The sequence below is a fragment of the Paramormyrops kingsleyae genome, chromosome 24, assembly GCF_048594095.1.
Source record: "Paramormyrops kingsleyae isolate MSU_618 chromosome 24, PKINGS_0.4, whole genome shotgun sequence".
In the NCBI taxonomy this organism is placed as follows: Eukaryota; Metazoa; Chordata; class Actinopteri; order Osteoglossiformes; family Mormyridae; genus Paramormyrops; species Paramormyrops kingsleyae.
In genome coordinates this window covers 5384718-5409080 of record NC_132820.1, presented here as the reverse complement: position 1 = coordinate 5409080, position 24363 = coordinate 5384718, and the positions used below count along the sequence as shown (strand labels likewise).

General features: G+C 39.7%; 1 protein-coding gene across 1 annotated transcript; it reads right to left on the bottom strand.

The window, feature by feature from the left end:
* Positions 1-3581: 3581 nt before the first annotated feature.
* On the bottom strand, positions 3582-23795 carry nsg2 (neuronal vesicle trafficking associated 2). Its single transcript, XM_023796910.2, has 5 exons — positions 23311-23795; positions 22798-22958; positions 19218-19337; positions 5161-5271; positions 3582-4854 (listed from the first exon to the last, which is right to left on the bottom strand). Exons 2-5 carry the CDS (start codon positions 22924-22926, stop codon positions 4666-4668), a joined length of 549 nt encoding a protein of 182 aa, XP_023652678.1. The 5' UTR covers positions 22927-22958; positions 23311-23795; the 3' UTR covers positions 3582-4665.
* Positions 23796-24363: the final 568 nt, after the last annotated feature.

Below are 24363 nucleotides of genomic sequence, written 5' to 3'. Positions count from 1 at the left end.
TCTATTCCTGTACCTGCTTGTCCTATTCAGGGTTAGGCGGGCTCCAGAGCCTAAGGACACAAGGCAGAGAACAACCAAGGATGGAGCACCAACCCATCGCAGGGCACAGTCACACACCATTCACTCACACCCACACCTATGGGCAATCTGATGACTCCAGTTAACCTCAGCATGCTTTTGGACAGTGGGGGAAAACTGGAGGAAACCCCATGACGACACGGGGAGAACATGCAAACTCCACACACAGAGCCATGGCGGAGACTCGAACGCTGGTCCCAAAGGTACAAGGCAAGAGTGCTAACCAGTGTACCACTGTGCAAACTGGGAGACTGGAAGGAAGATAAAGCATCAGTTAAGAAACCAGGGATCAGGAACCAGGAAACAATCGACAGGAGCAAAGGTCAAAGAGAAGAATCCAGGTCTAGGAGACAAAAACCAGAAAAGGTCGAGCAGCCTGAGGACGTATATAAATAATCAGCTGAGCTTGTTACATCTCAGGACTTCCCGGTCGGGTCTCGGGTCGGAGAGCTCTTCTGTTTCTGTCACCAAGCCGATAAGCTTCTCCTGCAGTACAGATGGGCTCTTAACATTATCTATATAACAACCCAATGTTCCCCCTACTGCTTCTGATGGCTGTTGCTCTATTAACTAATCGGCAGGTGAAAATTGAAATACAGAAAGTGCACAATGGAAAACCAGTGCATTAGGTGGCCAGCGAGTTTAGGAAAGTAATGGCAGACTGCTTGACATTTTAATCACTCCTATCTAGACCATTTATCCTTAGATTAGTAATCACCGGACATTATTCTCAGTATTTAGATTTAAATTTATGTGCCTATTCACAATTATAATGTGCGTTGTCGGCAATACAGGCACAGCTACTGAAATTAGCATTGAAATAACCAGGAGATATAGGTGGATTCACCAAAAAAACAAAACGTTCCACAAAAGAGGAAGAGGGTGGGTGTCTGGTATTTTTAGATGGCCGTCTGCATTAACTCGATTGTACTTAGTGGGACTCAGCCTGGGGAGAATTCAGATGCAATTTTCCTAAATTATTAAACCTTTATTCATTAAATATTTCACAGGACAAATCATAGGCACTGACCAAAAATGGCCTAGAAAATGTAGGTCATGTCTAACTTAGTCCTGCACTGTAAATATCTCCAGAATCATATCAATAAGCAGATATGTGTCTGTTATAGTTTTTTTTTTTTTTAATAAAAATAAAGTCAGTTGTCAGTTGTCAATCAAAGATGTATGCGATGCTACTTTGAACCAAGAACTGTTGTATTTCCAGTACAAGTAATTGCTAAATGTGTCAAAGTTTATCATGGATAATCTCATTTTCCCTGCCTGAAATGGGCGACTGGCTCTAATGCATTTAGAGTCTAAATCTCCAGGTCTACATTCTTTGTTTTCACATTTGATTTAAACTGCAAGGATTCCACAAGTTCGGAGTACACAGGAGAGGACTTGTTGCTTTGTTTACTCATTGCAAATCCTAAGAACCTAAAGATACTTTTCCTGCAACTGCTGTAGCATTCACATGATTGAAGGTGCGGTTATGTTTCTTGGTTATTTCTCCGAGGAAGACAGAACTGACGCACGCAACATGACGGTTAAGTCGGAGCTAGTTTGTTTGGCACCTGAGAATAGACTAGCGATGAGTGTAAGGCAGCGCATAATAGAGGCTTTGGAGCAAACTTAATCTTCTGCTGTGGAGTCGTATTCTTTGAGTTGCCAATCACAGGCACTGGATACCCGAAGTTTTTTTTTTTTTTGTCAGTGGAAACGTGCTTCCGTTGACCCAGTTTCAGAAAAGTCTAGAGTTTTCCTCTGGGTGTATTGACAAAATACATATGTAAACAAAACAGAAGGCAGCGCTTAAGGAATCACTAGGAATGTGAATTAGAAGCCCACATTTGTATCCATATTTGGGTTACTAGAAATTAGACCAGCTGTATAATGAGGGAAACATGTTCTGTATTCCCTCGGAACGTGAATTAAAGATTCTAACCTATTAAACACACTCAAAATAGATTTTGTTCTCGCCTGAAAATAGCATCCGGCAGGATGCTGCAATGCATTTGTCTGCTATACTAACTGCATCATTAACTGCTGCCTCATAGAGGCAGAGCTGCGTTTGGCCTCTGCCCTCAGTGAAAGACGCATGCAACAGCTTCCTCGTGCTTGTTATTCCCATGACACTCTGAAGTCCCTCAGGATGGACGGCGTCCAACCAGGCGAGGTACGGAATAGAGTTCACCATGTCTCCCAGACCCTGTGAAATCGTCATGCTGGATGGGGTGTGTAATATTCAGAAGAGGCTGGTCCACAGAGGTAGAGGAGGTAATACCTCGACTATTTTTCAGATGAAATTTTTTAGATGAATTTTATGTAGCACAGTCAGAGAACCTGCTAGAATAAGGATTTCAGTGTATTCTGTACAAGAACAACTGCATGTGACAAATAACAAAAAAAACTGAAATATTGTAACATTGAAATAACTCATTACTATTTTTTTGCCATTTAAAATATGCATTATTATTATCTCTCTTCTTTGGAAAAAACATCACTGTTGTAATATTATAAAATGTATTACCTTCTGACCTCTGTTTTTTTTAAGCCACCAACAGTCACTAGTAACACTGCAAGCTGAATGCACTTCAGACATTCAAACATTACTACAAAAAACATACTGTATTCTTCTCTTTTTGCACTTAGAGCTCTGCCATATTCTTTAACAAAAAAATGTTGCTCACATCAATGTGCATTTGGCAACTAGAAGATAATTCAGTGTCCAAAACTATTTATCCTGACAACGGAAAGATCAAAACAACACCCATTTCGCCTCATGAATTAGTTAAACTCATAGAAATCAGAGGGCTAGAGAAAATGGAAACATGAATACATTGTCATTGTCTAAGTCCCCAGCTGTATAATAGCACTGTTTTAATTACTATTTTATTATTCAGACTAACTCCTTATGGAAATTTATGCATAAATGTAACAGCTGTCATGTGACTCTTGTGAACACTTTCCTTTTTTATGGCATGTGACATTTATAGCTTACAGTAGGTATGTTGGTGTTGGTACACAGTGTCTAATAGAATTGCGTAAGTGTTTTTTTGTATAAATGCGTAAAATTTTAGCTGTCAATCACAACTTGTAGTCGCCCATGACTATTAATATTCTCTGTTGTCAGATTCAGGTTGCCAGTCCATTTTGTCCTATAAGATGTAACAATACTTTAAGGCCAAGAGTACTTAGCAGTGATGGCCAAATGAAACGTCGTGAACCATTTTCTGTATTTTTTACCCCACTAGATAGTGCTCTTGATTTGCTTTGGAACATGAATCGAACCCTGTTTCGAATAGAGCGCCATCTAGTGGTGTCAGAAAATACACCAAATGGTTCATGAAGCTTCATTTGTCCATCACTAGTACTTAGGTCAAACATTTCCCTTTAAAATTGCGAATTTCTTCCTGAAACTAGTAATTATTGAACTGTTGATTTGCTCACTGATTAAACAAAAATGTAGACAAAACTGAAGGGGGACACAGCCGAGACTTATAAGGTACATTGGACACACTATTTTTATTTGTAATAAAGAGACACAAGCTTAAAAACTCTCAAGACTGCTAAATATGGATACATGACACCACGCATATTGAGAAAGTTGTTCGCTTTAAACTCAACTTAAATGATCATTTTTAATTAACTTGGCTAAAGAAACTGAGCCTGCAAAGTGATCGTTTAAAAGGTCCGTTCAGTTAAACTTGATTGTTTGAACCCTTGGCTCTCCTAAACCATCATTACTAGCATTTTGTATCTGGTTTAACATTTCTCCTTTGGCACCTTTAAACAAATCCCACACTTCCAGAGAAACATGTACAGTTCTAACAATATACAATGCAAAGACAGAACATGACAAAACTACCAAGATGTTTTTACATATATTACATACAAATCAAGGTACCATTATTATTAACCATCCTAAACTCAATTACTCATACTGAAAATTACATCTACAACTTAATCCAGCTGGCATATATGGCTAATTGGTCTTAAACCATCCTGAACAGGTGGGCATTGTGGAATGAAAAAGAAATCTCTTTTAGACAAAGACATTTCCAGATGATTTGGTAAAAAGTAGTGATGGATGAAATGATGCTTGATGAACCATTTGCTATATTTTTTGACCCCACTAGATGGTGCTGTCTGTTCAAAAAAGGGCATAAAGCATGCCCCAAGGCAAACCAGGAGCACCATCAAGTGATGTGACAAATACCGCAAATGGTTTATGTGGAGTCATTTTGTCCATCACTAGTAAAAAGAACAGATTATAATTCAATCCACCTTTCACTTTTCTACTACAGTCCTACCAATAACAACCCAGAGATGAAACAGGTACTCAGATATATTCAGCTGTGGATAAAAAAAAAAAAAAACATAATTATTTATACATTTTAACATTAAGTTCATGCTTTTGCAAAAACGGTTGTTCCAACTTTAACAAAAAAAAAACAACTATAAACAACAATAACAATAAATAAATTGAAGACTAAAGAGACATAGGTTACACAGATGGGTAGCTGTCCTCACAGGCGATGTGTCCACAGCGAACGCGTCGCATGAAAGATGTCGTTTTTCGGCTGAGACTCACTGGCCGTCCTTGATTGGCGGTTTGGGATTGTGTTGGGCGGAGGCAGAGAGCCAAGGCGAAGCTGAGTGGGCGGTAGCCTGCCTCGCCATGCTGTAGTGACTAATAACTGTATAGAAGCGCCCCCTGGTGTTCTGATCCTGCGCGGTATAGTAAGCCTCCAGTGAGGCAGGTATACAGCGCTTATGCTGGGAAAGAACAAAATAAAAAATAAATAAGATGACGGATTTCCAGCCACAAACAGCTGCAGAAATCGCCTGGATCTTGGCGTTACTTTAAGCATTACAGATACATCAGCTGTCGAGCCAAAAACTTCAGCAGATACAAACCGTACTTAAAAGCTACAGTATGCATGACACCCATGAAAGTAAAAAATCAAAATATGAAGACATTCCAAACACAGCTCGGTATCTCACGTCGAAATCTCCGCCGTACTTTCGGAAATAGCTAGGGGGAAAAAAAACATCGTAATTTTGATTGTGAACCCTACATACCTTGTACACAAAACCATCGGGGCAGCTGGGGTCGTAGGTGAAGGCCTTATAAACCACGAGGAAAACGATGCAGGCCAGGAACGCCAGGGCCAGCACAATGAGGATGGTGACCTGAAGAACAACGAGTCAACAGCTTAAGTCGATTACATAGAATTACATCTTGAGCACAGTCTATACTTTGCTTCTTGCAAGCAGGCCCTCTCTTTGCTTTTCCTATAATGTTAGCATGTGGGGCTGCCCTTGGACCCCCCAGAGGTTTATTTTTCCCTACTTGTAATTCTTTGATTCTTCTCCTCCGTTGCCATCATGCTTTCTTCCATTCGTCTTACCTTTTCCCTGTTTTTGAATTATTCTTTATAAATGATGTTAGGATGCATTACACCCATGTAAAGTGCTTTGGGGCGACTCTGTTGTGAAAGGCACTATATAAAAACGAATTGCACTGAATTGCATAGCATCAACAGTATTGATAATGACTGTCAGATCCTGATAACAAGTACTTATCAAATGAAGTAGTGTTGAGTAACATCTTGTTAATTGTGGGAACTGTTGGATACTATGTGCACACAGAATCATTTTTAGTATCTTGAAGAGGTAAAGTTGATAATTAAATTTGTTTGATTTTTAAACTGCCAGTTTATCACTGATACATTGTATAAAATGATGCACATGCAGCTGTTTCGCTCTTCTTTGTAATTTTTGATCTTCTGCCACATAGTGTCAGACTCTATGGGATTGTCCGGGCAGAAATGTCCCTGCTAGGTGGTCTACATGCAGTCTGCCACATCCCTCAGTCTATATTGTCCCTTGTGATGCGTGCCCAATCAGAACAGCGGGGATGAGAACAGCAGGTCTTGGACACCTTGGTAACAGCCAATCATGACAGCGGTATGCCCCGCCTCACCAGATGTCATCGTCCAGGGTGGCATGTTATAATTCATACATTCATTGACGATTTATTGTTTAAAAGGGATTTTTCTGTTTAAGGGATGAGATCACTTGCTGAACTTCATTGCACTGACAATAATACCACTGAGCATTAGCAACAACCATAATAATTTTAGTGTTGCTTTCAGTATTATGAAGCACTACTTAGTTTTTTTGCCATTGTTTATATTTTTATAACTGTTGTTGTTGATGGCGTCATGTTAATTCCAGTCCTTTCTATGCATTTTTTGAGAATAAGACAAAGAATTCGAATAAAAGACAAGCGAAAACAGTTTAAACGGAAGGAAATTATCTGCAGCATTCATCTCCGCAAATCCCTTCCTGTCAATTCATCTTTCAAGACTTCGATATATAAAACAAAATTTCTTTGAAGAAGAATAAAAGGATTCTGAAAGTCTGTTAGCTTTCAGATCAGAACCCTAGCTGCAAGCTGTGTGATGAAAATAACAAGCCTTGGATGTCACTTCTAATAATCCCTCATTCATATTTGCTTAAAATTGTACTGGTTAGGAAGAGACGATATGGAAGGGAATAGCAATCAAATCTGACACACAGCGCTCACAGAAAGTCTTAGGATGCTTTCTTAATTTTGTAAAAATGTTGCACATTTATCGGTTTCATAACTAACTCCATTGACGAGCAATGTTTAACATATAGCCTATTCACATATCTTCCGCACAGACATTTTCTTTTCATTAAGTGTCATAATTTTTTGAGTCGTTTAGTTCTGTTAATTGCAACTGTAGTCAATGGCTTCCAAGGGGATACTACAGTAAACACAAATGTGCGGTATTTTATGTTTTTGCAAATGTGTTACTAATTAAAAAGCACTCAATAATTAAGCAATAACATACAAGAAGGATTGCGGTTGTACTCCAATATATCACAGCCGCGATATATTTTTAGTATAACCGCATGACTTCGAGTATGTTATTGCTTTTATACAACAGTTCATCGGGTAGCATTTATAAGGTAACAGTAATGACTTACAGCATATTTTATTTATTCATTTAAACATTTACGGGCCTCCGCAAAGAAAAATAGTTCCCCTATAACGTCAGCGAAAGTGGGACAGGCTATTGCATTCAAACCCAGAAAATTCAGTCTATAACTCATATAGTTTCGCCTAACATCGCAGGTGCCAGCAGTGAAACAACTAGCTGGCTTATTAGCGGAATAATTTTGCATTGCAAATTAAAACCATGGCGCAGGTCTAATAAATAAAATATTTTGCCGCCCGAGCGGTGAAGAGCTCATCAGGCGGACTGCAAAGTTCAGTTATTTGCATATGCTTTTATTGCGTATTCCTTAAAAAGACAGCGCTAAACAGCGCGCGAGAGAAAACTCACTTACACACAAATGCGGGAGTCTTTAGGAAAAAGCAGATACAGGCATAGCGCAACAAGACATACTTTTAAAACATTTTTTGTTCGTTTCTGCGGCTTATAAAAACTTAAAATCCGAAACAGATCAAAATAAATCCATCAAAACGGAATACAAATAAACCTTTAATTTACTCTCCTTCCGCTATGTTCATTTTTGAAACCGGTGGAAACGCAGGCAGGTTCTCAAAAGCCACCAAGCGAGAACCAGCCCAGCACCGGTTCCCTGTTGGAGGAAACGAGTTATATGTGAAGCGGAGTGATACAGCTGATGTGAAATGTCCGAGTGTGGTTATAACTGCACTCATAGAATGCCTCTTTTCCAATCAGATTTCTTGGTAGGCACTAACTGTTGTATAATACTTGTCAATGAACTTTGTAACGCAGAACAGCTCCTTTAGAACTATAATTTGGGTTTCAATTTATTACTACTTGAAAGAAATGTTTTACTTAAAACTACTGCTTGTTTCTAAAGTGATATATATCTTTTTGTAAACAAATATAGTGCTGATTTTTGTTATAAGACCAATAAATTAGCAATACTTTTACTGAGTTAAACAAGTACCTCAGCTTTCAGGCTGTCCGAGACCACTGTATATATCCATCCTTTCATAAACCTATTTCCATACGTCCATGACTGCTAACCAAGGGTGTTGTGGGAACCTGAAGGCCATCCAAGCAGGTACAGAGCCGAGGTGGAATACCAGCCCATCTCAGGGCCACACCAGGGGCATGCAGACACTATGTCACCTAATGACAGAAGACAGGGCATGCAAACAAAACCCACAGGAAGAGCTACAGGCACAGCCAATCAGGACAGAGAAAGAGCCCATTCAGTCACCATGACAGCCCCATATATAGAAATACAGTATATACTGCATGTTCACAGTACTGTGCAAAAATCTAAGGCAGTCAAAAAAAAAACGTTCAAAATTATTTATCTGGGCATGAAGTGTATATTTGCATAGAAAAAAAACACAGTAACACTTTCCTTGAAGCTGTGATTTATAATGCATTATAAATAAGCCTATAAAACCTTCATAATGCATTATAATGGTCAGTGTAAGAATTAATAAAGCATTACAGCATCTTCTATTGACAGTCATAAAGCATTATAGTGTTGATAATACTACTTATGTAAAGTTATCTAAAATGCACTACAGATACCTTCATAATGCATTATAATGGTTGGTATAAGACTTAAGGATACTTTACTGCTTTATGAAGGTATCCATGATACATTATAAATGAGAGATTCGTAATGCATCATAAACATGGCTATAATGTGTTATGCCTTTTATAAATATTTATAGCTTTATGAATGCGTTATAATGTGTTATGATTGTGTTTGTAGATTCTTATACACATGACATTCATAGAAAGTGTTACCAAAAACAGAAATTAACACCTGAACATATGCAAATTAGAGTAACACAAGAATCTCTTCTGTTCTCCAAAAAGTCACTGATATCTTGCTGGATGGTTAGATGAACTCCGCTTCAGTTCCAAATTTCTCCTAAATGGCACCCCAGTCATTCCACACATTCATGAAATTTCAGCGCCAGCTAAATTAATTTAATTTGTTAAATAACTCAATGAGGTATTGATTAGCCAAACAAGGTACACTAATGGGCAAGTCAGCAAATACAGAACTAGATGGGAGTACTGGATGGTTACTGGGGTGTCATTAGGTAAGGTTTTGAAATAGCTAAGATGACACACTATGAAGGACATAACATCATAGTTTTACATTAACATGAAGATCAAACGACTATGTGTGTGTGTGTGTGTACGTGTGTGTGAGAGAGAGAGAGATTATATATATCATTCACATATAACTACCAAGAAGGATCAGAGAGTACACTAACATATGTATCAAGATATGAAAGCAACCCAAAATATAACTTTAAGATCAGATCTACAATCTGGCCACATGCAGTGAAGGCTGTAAAATAAGTACGTTTAGAATTTAAGCACTTAATTCCAATATCTGAAGGTGAAAGTATTAGACCATCATGCATTCATGTAATATAAATTGTATTTTAACTGAGGGGTAAAAAAGCAGTTTCTAAGTAGGATTCCAGCTCCCTTCGGTCCTCTGCTAAATTAAACAGAGGCCTTGCTCCACAAAACAGCAAGAATATTACCAACTTTTGTGTGTAATTTTAGGATTGCACACCCCAAAGCAAGCATATTGTATTGTTTGTTCAATTGTTTCCATGGCTTATATTTTTATGCATATCTGGTTGCACTCGTCCTTCAATTTACAAACTGTTTCAGAAGTTACAGTAGAAACTGAAAAAACGATACACTGTAGCTAGTCAGGACCCTGTGGACAATGGAGGCTTGATCTGTATCTACAATGCTTAATAACTGGCCAGGACCAGAGACAACAAATAGCCCAAACGTATTCCCACGTTACGGGTTCTCCGTAAGTGGAACATTCGAAGTTTAATTGAAAGAAGGAAAAGTTCTATTACTAATGCGGACGTGGAGCCTTTTGAAGATAAGACGATGAAGAACAGACTGAGAGCAGCTAAACACTAGCTGTCTCAGTAACCAAAGGCACAGAGGATTCCACAGGAAAGATTAAAAAAAAATGCACGGCAACAACTCATATAAAATGAGTTGATATAAAATGATATAAAACAGAACATGGTGGAAATCCACCCAGATGGCCTGACGGAGAAAACTGCAAGTTTGTGTTTTTTCACCCACCCATCTGCCTCCACCCATTTTTCTACCCCCCCCCCCCCCCCCCATATACTGTGGGGGTGGATTGGCATGGCATTCCACATGCCCGTAGCTGTCACTGAGCCACCTTGCAGTCATGCTTGATGGACTGATGCTCAGAAGGACAAGGCCTTCTCAGAAAATCCCGTGCATCATCCCACTAAGAAATATACACTGTCCATGGCAATACAGATCATGCAAGTAGGTAGGATTATGATACAGATGCACTGTATCCCCTCCCCCATAGTAAATAACTCATTGTACATGCTTAATTATTTTGTATAATTCATACAACAATCATTGTACTGACATGCACTTATATACATTGTATATATCAACTGAATTGTATGCACCCCTTGCCTTAATTGTGTATGTACTGTATTGCTGAGAGTCACTGACAACCAGAGACAAATTCCATGCATGCATGAGCATACTTGGCCATAAAACATGATTCTGGGGTCTGTACCTCAAAGCCAGATTTGTTGGTTAGCTGGCTAACATGTCGGATTTAAAGGGACAATCCAGCCAAAACTGGAAAAAAAACTGCCTATAGAAATGTCAGGCTTCTCTCGAATATAATGGGAGTTTGATGACATTCTTTATGTGGTGATTGAAGCGCCAAAAAACTACATTAGAAAAAACCAACAGCAACATCTCTTACGACCTGGTTACTCAAGATTATCCACACAATGAGCCGAACTCCACACCCCAATCATATCAAGATATGAGCAGTAGCACCCTGGCGTTATCTTCTGTGGAGTAATACGACTGGTGTGTGGAGTTCGGCAGAAGAAAATCATTCCTTCATTAAACTGCTTACTACAAAGACTGTGGATTATCTTGAGTAACTGGGTCATGATTTCTGGTAAGAGACGTTGGTGTTGAATTTGTTGAATGTATTTTTCTGGCACTTTAATCACCACAGAAAGAATTCCATTCACTCCCATTACAGTCGAGAGAAGCCTGACATTTCTACAGCCAATATCTCCAAAACTAGGCAACTGCCAGCAGAATAACATTGATGGATAGATAGCCCCAAAGTCCCTATAAAACATATCTTTTTTCAGTTTTAGGGTGAACTGCCCCTTTAAGGTAGCCCAGTTGAAATGGACATGTTCGTTCACTTACATTTACTGCAGACTACCTTAAATCCTACAAGTTATCTGGCTAAGCAAGAAATCCTGCTTTGAGATACAGACCACGGCTCCTCTTATCTTTTGGATATATTTTCTCTGATTTATTTGTCTTATAACACAGATGAGCCACCTTCTCCCCCACCCTCCTTTACGTCTTTCCTTGCTCTGATACAGACAAATGCTTCCTCCGACCAGTTTCATCCTGACCTTTATTCTGAAGACTCCAGCAGCTCCATCGTTTGTACATATGAATGTTGTCATGGTGACAGGTGACAGCATGTGATCCATCCGTCATACCTGAAGGCCGCCAGTCAATTCCGACTCCAGTTTTATCCGCGGGTGTCAGACAGTAATCCCTCGAAAGGATTGTATCCAGTGCTCATGGATCGCTCCGTATAATATATTATTTTCCCCAAAGAGGATTTCTATAAAAATTCATGCAGGACACAATGAGGGATTTACAGAAATTTGTAGTGGGGACAATATTCAATAAAGAAAAAAGAAGCTTGTGTGAGTCTGGCTCTGTAGATTTCCCTGTGGCTGGTTCATATTCGATTTCGTTATAGTGCTTGAAATGCTGGACAGGTCTGCCTTCCTGTTCCTGTGCTTTGCACTTAAGAGGCTGACGCTGTGCTCAGAATGCAGCCCCATTCGGATCCTCATGACTGTTGAAGGACAAACCAAGGCTTTTAAAGATTATTTTTGTTTTATTGCAACAAATCAGATGTGGCAAAGGATCTCATAAAAAAAAAATTGTGATGTCGAGCTGAATACAAACTACTTCCCGCCGAAGGCAAACTAAATCTGACAAATTTGATTAGGCAAATTAGGTCCGGCAAACAGCGCCGTGGGATGATTAGGAGTGCTAACATACATTTGCTTCCTGGGTAAATAAATGATCATTGAACAAATACTGTCATCATTAAGCTAACTCACGGAGGCTAACATAGCAGCTTCATTATAAAAAAAATACAGTTATAGTGCCACAGCAAATATATTTTTATAGACTCTGTAAAAGATATCATGTCAGTATCACATGGTGGCCTGACTATCCTCTTAGGCCCATTTCTTTTGTTTTATGCAGGCGTGTTAGCTAATTAGCATATTGCTAACTCACAGATTAGCTTAGTAGAAATGTTAACCCACACTAAGCAAAGACAGCCTAGCACTGATAATTTAAAGTACTGTGGCAGATGTAAAGAAGCCTTAAAAAATGGAAGAGTCCATATATTTGCGTTTAATTGTACCCAACAAGTACCAAAATACTTTGAAGTCATATACGCAGAATTCTTCATAAATATGGTCGTAAGTTTTATAGATATTCTTGCTAAACTTGAGTTTGTTTTTGATGTATAGGATTAGTTTAAAAACAACTACAATTATATTGTACATCATATTTTCACCCAACACCCATTACTTTTTGGGCTAAACCTGGTCAGTCTTTCGTGGCCTTTATTTAGACCAAATATAGTCACTGAAAATTACCCTGTGTTTAGTCTGTCCGATTTGGTCTAAATTTAGCCCAAGATGGACATCTGTTTTGGACCACATACAGCCCTAATACAGCCATGAAAATAAGATCACATGGGAGCAAATGGGGAATATCTGATGAAAATGTGTTGTATGCATAGTCGTACACATACGTTTTATAGACATCTATTCAAAGACCTAAAAAAAGTGTTCACCATTCACTTTTTTCAACCAAATCTCAACATTGCTGTGATGCCTGCAAAGCCGTCTTTTCAATGTCTTTTTTAGTGATGGCCTAATGAAGGTTCATGAACCATTTGTTGTATTTTTTGACCCTACTAGTCTTCTTAGCTTACTTTGGGGCATGCTTTGAGCTCTTTTTTGAACTGAGAGCACCATCTAGTGGGGCCAGAATATATAGCAAGTGGTTCATGAGGCTGCATTTGGTTGTCACTAGTCTTTTCTGCTATTTTTTTGCTGGGCGTGGTACAAATCCTTAATGTCTTTTGAAAGCATTAACATGTCTCACTCATTTCCTGTTATCATGGAGAACCAGCCTGCCCCACTTATTTCCACCAGTCTGGACTGGAGTAACCTTCTTGGTTCTAGCAAGCAAAGAACCGAACAGCTTAAGGCTTTAAAAAAAATTGTGCTACTCAGAATCTTCTAGAAATCTGCAGCTCTTTGGACCTGCACTTAATGAGTTGCATCTTACTGAACATCCACAATGTCAAGATCCCACTAGCCAACAAAATGATGTGGGTTCATCATGTCCTACTGCACATTCATTCAAAGAAATACAAAGTAATACACTCACATAGCTATATACACTAATACACACAATACTGAATATTACTATGTTGCATATGTAGTATGAAGGTTTGCTACTTTCAGAACATCTATGTGATACAAGGATTATAATGCAGAACATGGGACTTTATAAAAATTCTGAATTTTACAGATTTGGAGAGTGAAACACCTCAAACAGAGCCCTTTGTCTCTAATGAAACACTAACAGACAGGGAAACTAAGTCAAAAGCTAACAAAACAGCTTTACTTACACAAAAATGTTCTGAGAGCACAACGAAAAACAATTTGTTCAGAGAGATAACCAATCAGATTGTAGAGGAGGTGACTCCAGGCAACTAGAGGCAGGGCCAACCAATCAGGTGTCTTGGTAACGCATCCTCTAGTTGCTTGGACCCACCTCCTCCACAATCTGAATGGTTAGCTCTCTGAACCAATCATTTATTTCGTTCTGCCCTCATAACGTTTGTAAGCAAAACTGCCACAAGCCAGACAAACACATGACATATAACTATGTCACCCATTTACAGTATGTGGCACCCCTGGACCATTTCGGGGAGGGGTTAAGGGCCTTGCTCGGGGCCTAACTGACATGTGACTATTCTGCCGAGGATGGGATTCAAACTAACAACCTTCCAATCACAGGCTTAACCCGATGAGCCACACACCACCCTGCAAATGTAGAGCAAGCCCTACGTTATATCATTAATAATTAGTCAGTGATTGCAGGTCAGTGCGAGTCCCTGTCCCTTGACTCCGACTCTCCCCCAATAACATCCGTGCCCTAATTCATATGAAGCTTTTAACACAATTATCTGTAGCACATAATGGAAAGTCACCTATAACCAAAGGGTGGCCCAATCCATCACACCACTACTGTGCTTGAAAGCTGGGCACTTGGCACCAGGCGTATCCCCGGACAAAGAACTTTATACCAAAATGTCTTCTTCCAGTGGTCTCTTCTGAGAGGAAAGGCAGTCAGTTCTCGACTGAAAGGTACCTCAGAAGAGTCAAACGCACAATGAAAGACCCAAGCCAGCTCGAACATTCAGTTTCTCCTTTCCTCCCCTCTAGAAGACCTTAGAGCTTCAGTAGGGACTCCCCCCCCCACATCTGGTAAGCTGTATGGGAAGGCTGGTCATTCCCTAGGAACCTAAATAATGTCTGATAAGTTCTCACCTTGGGGCACTTACTGGGAAACAAATGGGGTATAAAAGAAGACTGAGAAAAGACTGGAAGCTCGGGAATGGAATACTGGTGTCGGGTGTTGTGTTCAAATACCAAACAGCTGTTCTGGTAGGGATGCACATAAGTAGTGTGCAATTACGCATTTGACGCTGTTATGAGAAGAAATTACCATGCGTTTTACTCTTTATACGGCAGCATCATGCCTATTTTGCGGTATAAAGGTTAAAATACACTAACTTCTTGTCATACCAGTGCAAATGCACATAAAATAAATACATAATTATTTCCATTGTTACAGCGAAAAATTGCCGCACACATCTACTGTATATATGGTAAATACATACTTGTGCACCAGTATATTGGAAATATTTTCCTGCATCTGTATTTCAATTTTGCAACGGAAACATACTAAAGAACGCATTAAATAAATGAAAAGATAACGTGCAAATGTACTCATGGGCATATGTCACCTTCCTGCATTAGCGCTTGTGCAAACTCAATGCATCTCAAATTATTTTTTTGCGTGAATCCCGATATACACAAGTCGACTTTACGCAAATGGAGAGCTGTCTCCGTATAGATAAGATGTGAACAAGACAGCCTCACATCTCAGTCGATCCACCCTGTGGTTCATATAGACATTTTTCTGGCTCTAATTACATTCTAAATTTATTCTAATTACACCTCATTCTGGAAAGTCTGTTTTAGACAATGTGTGACAATATTCATAACAGCATTCACATAGTGACAACACTGGTAATAATTTCAGTGAAGTTCACACAACCTAGAGCAACACAGCTTATTGCTCATCTGAATAATATATTTATAATACATTTCTTTATTAAAATCATTATCTAATTGCATTATTTATTGTTCTGTATCCTTGCAGTTATATATTATACAGATTTCAAAGTAACGGCCGCATGCGCTGTAATTTAAAACGTGCCGACGTTCAGAGAGCGCTGAAGGCTACCTTTCCGAAAAAACCTTATGTCACTGGTTAGCATGAATGCAAAAGACTGCGGAGATCAGGACCGACGCACACTGTTGTGCTTTGGGACCCTCGTGTCATCCTACCGAGTTGGACAGAATCACAGGCACTCAACACAATCCTTCAAGGGGACCTTGACCTCCTTAGTAACATGCGGCTATTTAGGAAAATTATGTAAATGACCCCACAAAAAAGACAACCGAACGAGGTCAGAGACTTGCAGAGCCTTAAGTGAACTTTACACAGACTTGAATACCTATTGCTCTGGATGCCCTGCCAGGATTACTTATTGGGTTTCCAGTATCTTATTTTAAAACCAACTGGGGTTGGAGAGGCAGTGCTGGGAGAGCAGCCACCAGCTGCCTAGTCTGAGTCTGATAGAGCACTCGCTATTTCCCACAGTGCACTGCACTGAACAACAAACCCAGTGCAACTGGGGAGCATCATCCTACTAGGCATCTCAGCCAGTTACTCCTCCTAATGATGGGCTGGGAGGAGCAGTGGGAGCACTGGGAAGCCGGCCTCATAACCATTAATTGCTCTCACGGCTCTGCGTCATGGCTGGGGCCACAGTGGTTCGGAAGGGGGGGGGGGGGGGGGTTAAAAGAGAGAATTTCAGAGCACTGCAGGTGATTCCGCCGGCTCGTGCCCGAGAACCCGAGCGCAAAGCGGCTCATTTCCAGGAACGTCGTTTTCGCTCGCGCCCGTTTCCGTGATGAAATAAAGATGCGCTTGATTAGCATCTGGAACATTCAGAGACCTGCAGATGATGATGTCAGATTTGTAGGTGCTCATGCCTGGAAGTAGCCCCAAATTTCGAAGAATTCCTTCACTAGTCATGCCATTCTTCACGTTTGAGCTACTTCCAGATAGAACGTGAGACTAGATACAAAGCAGAAAGGATATTACTGTGCATGAGTTCTGTTCATTTTGAATTTTTTTTCAAAATTTTTTGAAGTTTTTCTTTTTTAAATTGGCCCAACCTAATCACCCCCCCCCCCACACACACACCTCATCATTGTGACTTTGGTAGACTTGTCATTGACACTTTCGAAACAAAGGCTGTGTTATATTAATTTTAGGATTGGTTTTATCTCGTCACTGGGAAAATTGAAGCGCTCTATTAAAGCTGAGATGTTAATTTAATGAAACGTGGACTGAGAAAAAGCCATCAGCTAATGCAAAAATCATCTCTGCTGCTCCGCACACACTCTTAGGTCCTATGACAGCAAAATCATTAAGTTCCTTTGAAGGTGATGAATGGAAAAAAAAATGAATTGCCTTCGCCTCTCGTGTTCCATACTCCTTTTTCTGTCTCACTGAATGCAATCTGAAATACAATTTGCAGCGTACTGTGTGCTCAATTAACGCCACACTGCATGTGTATAAAGCACAAAATACCATCTTCTCCTTTTTAAAAAAGTTAAATTACATCCAGGTTGTCTTACTGGGCAGCTTCTTCGTAGCTATTCCAGTGACCAGACAATAACGCAATTTTTGAAAAACCAAGCGCTTCTAAATAAAAGGAAGGATTAGAAACTTAAAAACGTAAGCGCTACCCATGACTGAATGGAATTTATAAAGAATCTTCTGGTAAGTCTAAACATTTTGTAGCTTCTGTGGGGATGCTGCGGATGAGTGGTCTGATTCCACTGACAAGATACTAGATCATTTAAGACTACAAAATGAAACAGTTGATCTTGTCTGACCTGCCAAAGTGACACACACCCCCAAGCTGTTGCCAAAAAAGATGAGACGAACGAAACATGAGTGAATACAATTAGATCAGCAAAAAGGCTTGTTTCTGTCCCTTTTGACTTCTCTAGAGATCATGTTATCACTGGCAAATGAAAAAGGGCTATGGCAACCATGATGACATCACCACGGTAACGAGCGATGACCTCATAATGCTGCTCATCGCTCAACTTTCATACAGAAGACACTGAAGACTTGAGAGAGAATGTACCTTATAACTGCGTCTAACAAGCCGTCTACCTCAAGTTAATTGTGATGCTTCGCAATGCCCTATGACATCTCCACTGCAGAAATACAACATGCAAGCCAAGTGTTTTCACAACAAACGGCAGTTGAATAGTATTACATGAGGCAGCTGAATCTGCAACCTATGGCATTTAAATTATAACTTAAAATGCATAATAAAGTGGTAATTACAGGGCAATTTTCCTGTAGCGGCGCATCCCGTGTCGAATCGACAGGTTCTCAAAGAGTCTAGCAGTGCGTGTCAAATTCAATTCAACAGCCAAAAAGACATACTTAATGACATCGTGCATTCATCTGCGTGTAAAACGATTCTTCCGTTTTCCTTTGTTGTTTTTTTTTGCTGACATGCTGACCTCTCACATCGGTTGGCGTCAGATGGAACGTTTTATGTATCCATGGAATGAACACACAAGACCATGCAGGGCGCATAAACGAAACGGTGCATGAGTCTAAAGCAAATCATATACTGAAGGGAGAGTATGCAGTCAAGTCTTCACAAAAATCACCTGAATTTACAACTGTCACCAAATAGATACTGAGCTTTCAAAAACAAAAATCATAGTATGGCTACGAATGAGATGCCTAAGATTGACTTAGGTTTTCTGTTCATTATTTCATAGCAATTAACTAGTCACCATCACACTGTTAGGCTTATCAGACAGTAGACATTACAGAAATCCGGCAATACTGTCAGCCTACTCAAATCTCACGTTCCTTGAGTTTGTGCCATATCACAATTGCTGTCAACTCACTCCCAATCATTCCTGTGTTTTCTCAGATGTGTTATATATGTGCAGATAGAGAGAAATTTATACCACTATAGTTTAATATGATCGTAAAAATTGAGCACCATTGATTATTATTGATTACCACTTTGATCCTCCCGCAGAAGTACTATGCTATCAACGTTTTTTTGTAGGTTGTGAAATATTACTCATTATGCAAAACGTAAATGTGGACACACATATTTAAATCAGAATTCACTTTATTGACCAAGTTTACCTGCATGTGTTAGGAATTTGTCTTGGTAGTATTCACAAACAACCTAGAGCATAAATTAAATTTTAAAAATAGAAATAAAATCAAAAAGATTTAAACATGAAAAAAATCTGTACAGATTACAGTCAGTTGGCTCATTGGGGTTTTACATACGCAAAAATGCTCTGAGGGCAGAAGGAAAAATGACTGGGTCAGAGAAATAACCAATCAAATTGTAAAAGAGGTGGGTCCAAGCAACTAGAGAAGGCAGGACCAACCAATCAGATGTCTTGGTCTCACCTCCTCTAGTTGCTGGGACCTACATCCTCTACAATCTGATAGGTTGTATCAAAGATATGCAAGTTTAAATACTGCTTAGAGCCAAGTTCCCAAATAAACGCCAAAGTTCTGGCATAGTCCTACCTTAAGTCTTTCTGACACGCCATCGTTGAAGCTTATGGTCAGTTCCTCCACCTTTGGAAGCTTCAGCTTGCCCTTATTCTTCTGGTCAGTCTGATACTCAGTTCTGGTCTTGACCACGACCTAGAGGGGAGACGAACACAATGGCACACCAAGAGTCTGTTGCAGGTCATGTGTTTGGGATAGTCTTCAAAGTCAACCGCACTCCTAGACCAATGACAAAGTGACAAATAAACCATTACATATGGGTGAATTTCTATACTGGCTGTAATGAATTAATATGCACTCTGACAAAACCCTAACCTTCAGCAATAAGAAGGAAACGTTTTCCACTTTGGTATTTATATAATTATTTGCAGTTTAACGCCAGTGTACTGCTCTCCCCCAGCTTATGGTAAAAATTATTGGGGGGAGAGGGTGTCGTAGCTCGAGTCCCCCCTCAGAAGATGCTGCCCTAGACAATCACTGACACAGTCGTCCCCAGGATCAGCCCTGGTTACCGCTGGCACAGAACTTACTCAGAAGTGAAATTAGGAAAAAATATATTTCACACCTTAGAATACATCACACTTTTGTTTTTTGTTGTTATATTTCTTACACATGTCTATTAAGTAGTGTAACCAAACAAGTATGCAGTTAACAAAACTACTACTTTGAGACAGACAGAAACGTTCTTAACCATTTCACATACCACTTGTCAGATTCATTTGTCTGTTACTTCCCAATTTCTCCATTATACAGGGCAAATAAATGGTTCATAGTAAAGGATAATGTTTCTTCTCTGACTTGGACTTGAGTATGTTTTGTCTATATATCATAAATCCTTTCACCAGTGAATTACCATTAAATCTTTTGCTTATTTGTCTGAGTACAGCTCATGGCAGTTTGCGAAATGCAAACAAAGCCTGGTTGTGTTTCTATAACCGTAGCCAAGCAGATTCACCCATTTACAGGCCACTCAAATAGGCTCATACTGTTTTGGTTATATTTTGCTAGTTGAGCAGCTGCATTCGTCCTGAATAACATACAACTGAGAGAGCAGTGTCAGCCAGTCCTGGGAGCGACTGGAGATTAAGAACTTTGCTTAGGGATCCAATGGTGAAATCCGCCAATGCTGGCATTCGAACCCGCGACTCCTGGGACAGAGGCACGGTGTTCTAACCCAGTGAAGCACACACCACCCAATGGTAACACACTGGGATTCCATGAATCCATTCTACTTAACATAAGTTGAGGTCTGAACACCAAGTATAATCTTTTTCAGTAAATAACCTAATAAATCAAAAGCTAATTATGCAAATTACCATGCAAATGCAATATGGGAGGAAAATGACACATGACTGACCTGAAACTGTAAAAGCCACTAAATTAAACAAATTATGATTCAGTAACTACCCACCTTGGCCTATTTCCTACCCTAAATGTTGCCTTGGTTACTCGTTGATAAACACGCCTGCCCGTGTAAAGGTTTACTACGGAAACTGGCGGAAAATACTCATATATAATGTAGTTTTCATTGAAAGCAATTTAGACCCGCAAAATGGGATTGATAATCTTTTTTTTTTTTTTTTTAATAATCCTTTTTTGTCCCTGTGGAAGGCTGTCTAGTATTACATTATTAGGCAGTACTGACCAAAATGTCTGAAGACGTAAAGCCAACTTCATTGATCTCTGATTGCATCATTTTTAGGTCTCTTTTAATGCAACCAGTACTTAGGCCTAGAGGCTGCCTTGATGTTTAAAATTCATTAATTCCCCCAACTTCAATCCAAATATTACAATGACCCAACACACCCTAGCTAGCACACTTTACGCCTTTGCCAACCGTAAAGTGGGTCTTGCTTTCTCTACCCTTGTTGTTAATACTAAAGAAAAGGTACAACTTGTACTACAATTCGCTCGTCAGTTTGTCAGGCAATCTTAAGGATAACAGCTTTTTTTTTTTTTTTCGTGACAACTGTTGTGTTGAAGCGGGGAAGCGTGGCGTCACCAGACTCTCTGCAGTCTTTAATGGAAACTCCTTTTGTCTGGGGAATGTATCCCACTTCCAGAAATTTAATCTCTGCTTCTTAATCTGCAATCCAATATCACAGAATATGACACTAATGGTGATCTCCAAAGGTGCCGATAATCATTATTTTTCCAAAATTTGAAGCATGCCCCAAATTATTTTTCTGCTCGGTCCACATTACCCTGTTTACATGTCAAAACACTACACTTTTTCCAGCCCCGTAATAATGGCTGTGGTAAATTAGTTATAGAATAAAATCATTTTAGTGCATTGTCGGTTCTTTCGTGTATTGTATGAAATTCCATTCCAGAGCCCTGTTCCATTCTATGGTTTTGCAAGTATTTAAAAATACTTCTACAGGGACAGTAGTCACCAAATGCAGTTTATTTACAACAGCAGCATTATTTCCAAGATCGATTTAACGTTTGCCTTTGTTGTTCTGTTCTTGAAAAGAAAAAATCGATTGTCATTTATTTATTACTTTATTAACCCGGCGCAAATTTTAAACAATGCATTGCATTATCCTTTGGGGTTTAAACATCCCCTGTGAGACAATGATGATTCTTCCGTTACAGCCTCATTACCCTCTAACCTGCGCCTGCCGCAGGTCCCATCAGATAAAATGCAGGAAACGGACCCCTAGTCTAGGAAACAAGCCGCTGGCGTCCAAGCTAAGAGCAACTCAGACCGTCTCCATCGGGCTCCGGGAAGGAAGCGTGCGACGCACGAAGCAATAAAAGCGCAGCAGCGCTCATGGTCCGAAGCAGCTTCACGCATCCATACAGGCTACTGCCGCCTAAGTGCGGAGGTTATTACCGGCAAGCAGACAGGCTCCTCTGACACAGCCTGGCATTTCTCAGGAAGTCTGTAAACCCAGAAATTAAATAATGACGCATCCTCAAATAACACCGCTTCCCATGACAATTACCGTAATGATCTTCTCCTATCGATGCTGTGCTTGACAAGAGGTTAAAAAAAAACATTTTTTCACGTATTCTAATACAATTTTATTTAAGCTAGTACATGTAATACACAGTGAATATTATGTAGGCCTAATATTATATACAATACATATAATTTAATGCTAAATGTAATACTAAAATTTGTTTAAATGTAGCCCTAATAACAGTTAACATTGGAGAATAACAGTGAGGTACACGTATAATTCTTTGCTCTCTTGCCTTGTTTACCAAGAGCAGACGCTGTAGTAATCAAAATGAACTGTCTTTACATATGCAGATTGTCCAACGGCATATGTCAATAGCTGTGGGTAATCCTGCATATATTTACGGATTCTAGAAAAAAAAATGTAATTAAGGCCGATCTGTTGTCTATTGTTTGGTGATTCGTGGAGCAGGGTGCGCGCACATAAGGCGCGTCGCCGTTTAAACATGTGTAACTTAAATTATACATATATTGGGGTGAGTCCGCTCCGCTTCGTTCACTTTCAACAATGACCGGCAGTATTAGAGACAGACGTATTGTAGGACTGATGCAGATGTGCAGTTCATAGCTTTGTCATTAAGATAATGACACGGCTGTTGGTTTAACGGCCAGACAGCCGGCGCGTACCTTATCTGGCGCCGGGTATTGTAGATGGTTCACGTCCAGGGGCGTGATGAGCGGCACAGTCTGAAATCCATCCTCCGCGCTGGCCGGTTTGCTGCCTTTGTCTTGTAAATTAATTCCCAGTTTAACCATCTTCTAAAAATCCCGGTATTTCACTATTTACTCTAGAAAAAAAACAAATAATCAAATATTAATATGAATCCACATATTAATAAACAGCAGATAAAGTAGAAAAGGTGTTAAGTGACCTTTTTTTTACTCAGATTATCGTAGTCGTCTTGGAAAAATCGTGAAAGTTAAGGTAACTTAAGGTATCAACTGATATTAGAGAGCAATTAGAAAATTGTACTTTCCCCACAATATGCTGAAATGCTATAACCGACTAATTAACTAGTTTACGGATTACTATAAAAAATTAAATATTGAAATGCAAATAGATGATACACAGTCCAAAGCCACAATTGCATCGCTGCGTCCCTTCAAATCACACAGCAGAACATTATCATGAATACTTACTGACACTGACTCTATTGTTCTTAGTGATTCCTTCAGACGGTCTATTATTGCAGCTGGGCTGCGTTTTACTGATGAAACCGAGGAACTGCGTTACGAGCTGCGTTGCAGTGATTAGCAATTGCGATTATATTTCAAAGACCAGCGAAGAGTAGCTCGGCGATCTCGAGTGGCGACCAAGCCTGCAGATGCTGGGGGCTCTCGCAGAACAAGCCCATGCGAAGACTGCCCGTGGTTACACTTCGCTTCCAAAGCCGCTAGGAGGAGCTCAGCGGGGGTCCGCAATATGCAGCCCCCGCCGGTCGTTAGCATGTCTCGATCGCCACCTGCCGGCCACGAGCGTGACGCCCTTCGCTTGAGACGTGCCTGGCGCAATTCGCGCACTAAGCAAATAGCATGGAATAGGCTGTAACTGTGCTTGTCATGTATTACCAAACGTCCACATTTGCTGTGTTGCACGCAAAGGCATTAGGCCGACTGGTTTTTTTCCTACGGTTTATGACTGATTATTACCGCCACAAAAGATCTCGCCGCACCTGATACCCGGATTTCTTGTAATTGTACCTATAGTCCTATACACACAAACACTGGATTTTGCAAAGCTACAATTATGTCAGTTCAGTTTACAAAAGGCTGCATCCATTTGACACCACTTCTAAACTTTGAATTTTTTTTGATGAGTATTGTTTCTGGTAAGTTATATCCTAAAAATTCTAAAATGTATGCTCTTAAGTCACAAATTCAGCTGTTACCACTCAATCATTTAATAACATGAAACACCTTTTTAATCATTATCTAATTGCACGAGAGCATTTTCGCACTTTTAGAAATCAGAAATTGACTTTAACGGTAAATATATAATGCCAGTTAAACGTAGACCCGTGTATATTTTTGATAACGATTTCAATTAAATAATTTCAGTGGTCCTTCACCTTGATCCTGGTGGGCAAAAGTACACCCAGGTTATCTAGCTGTGTAAGAACTAACCATCTCAATACAAGGAGAGGGCAAATTGGATGAAGTACCGTAACTAATTAATTTAGTCAAATGCCTAAG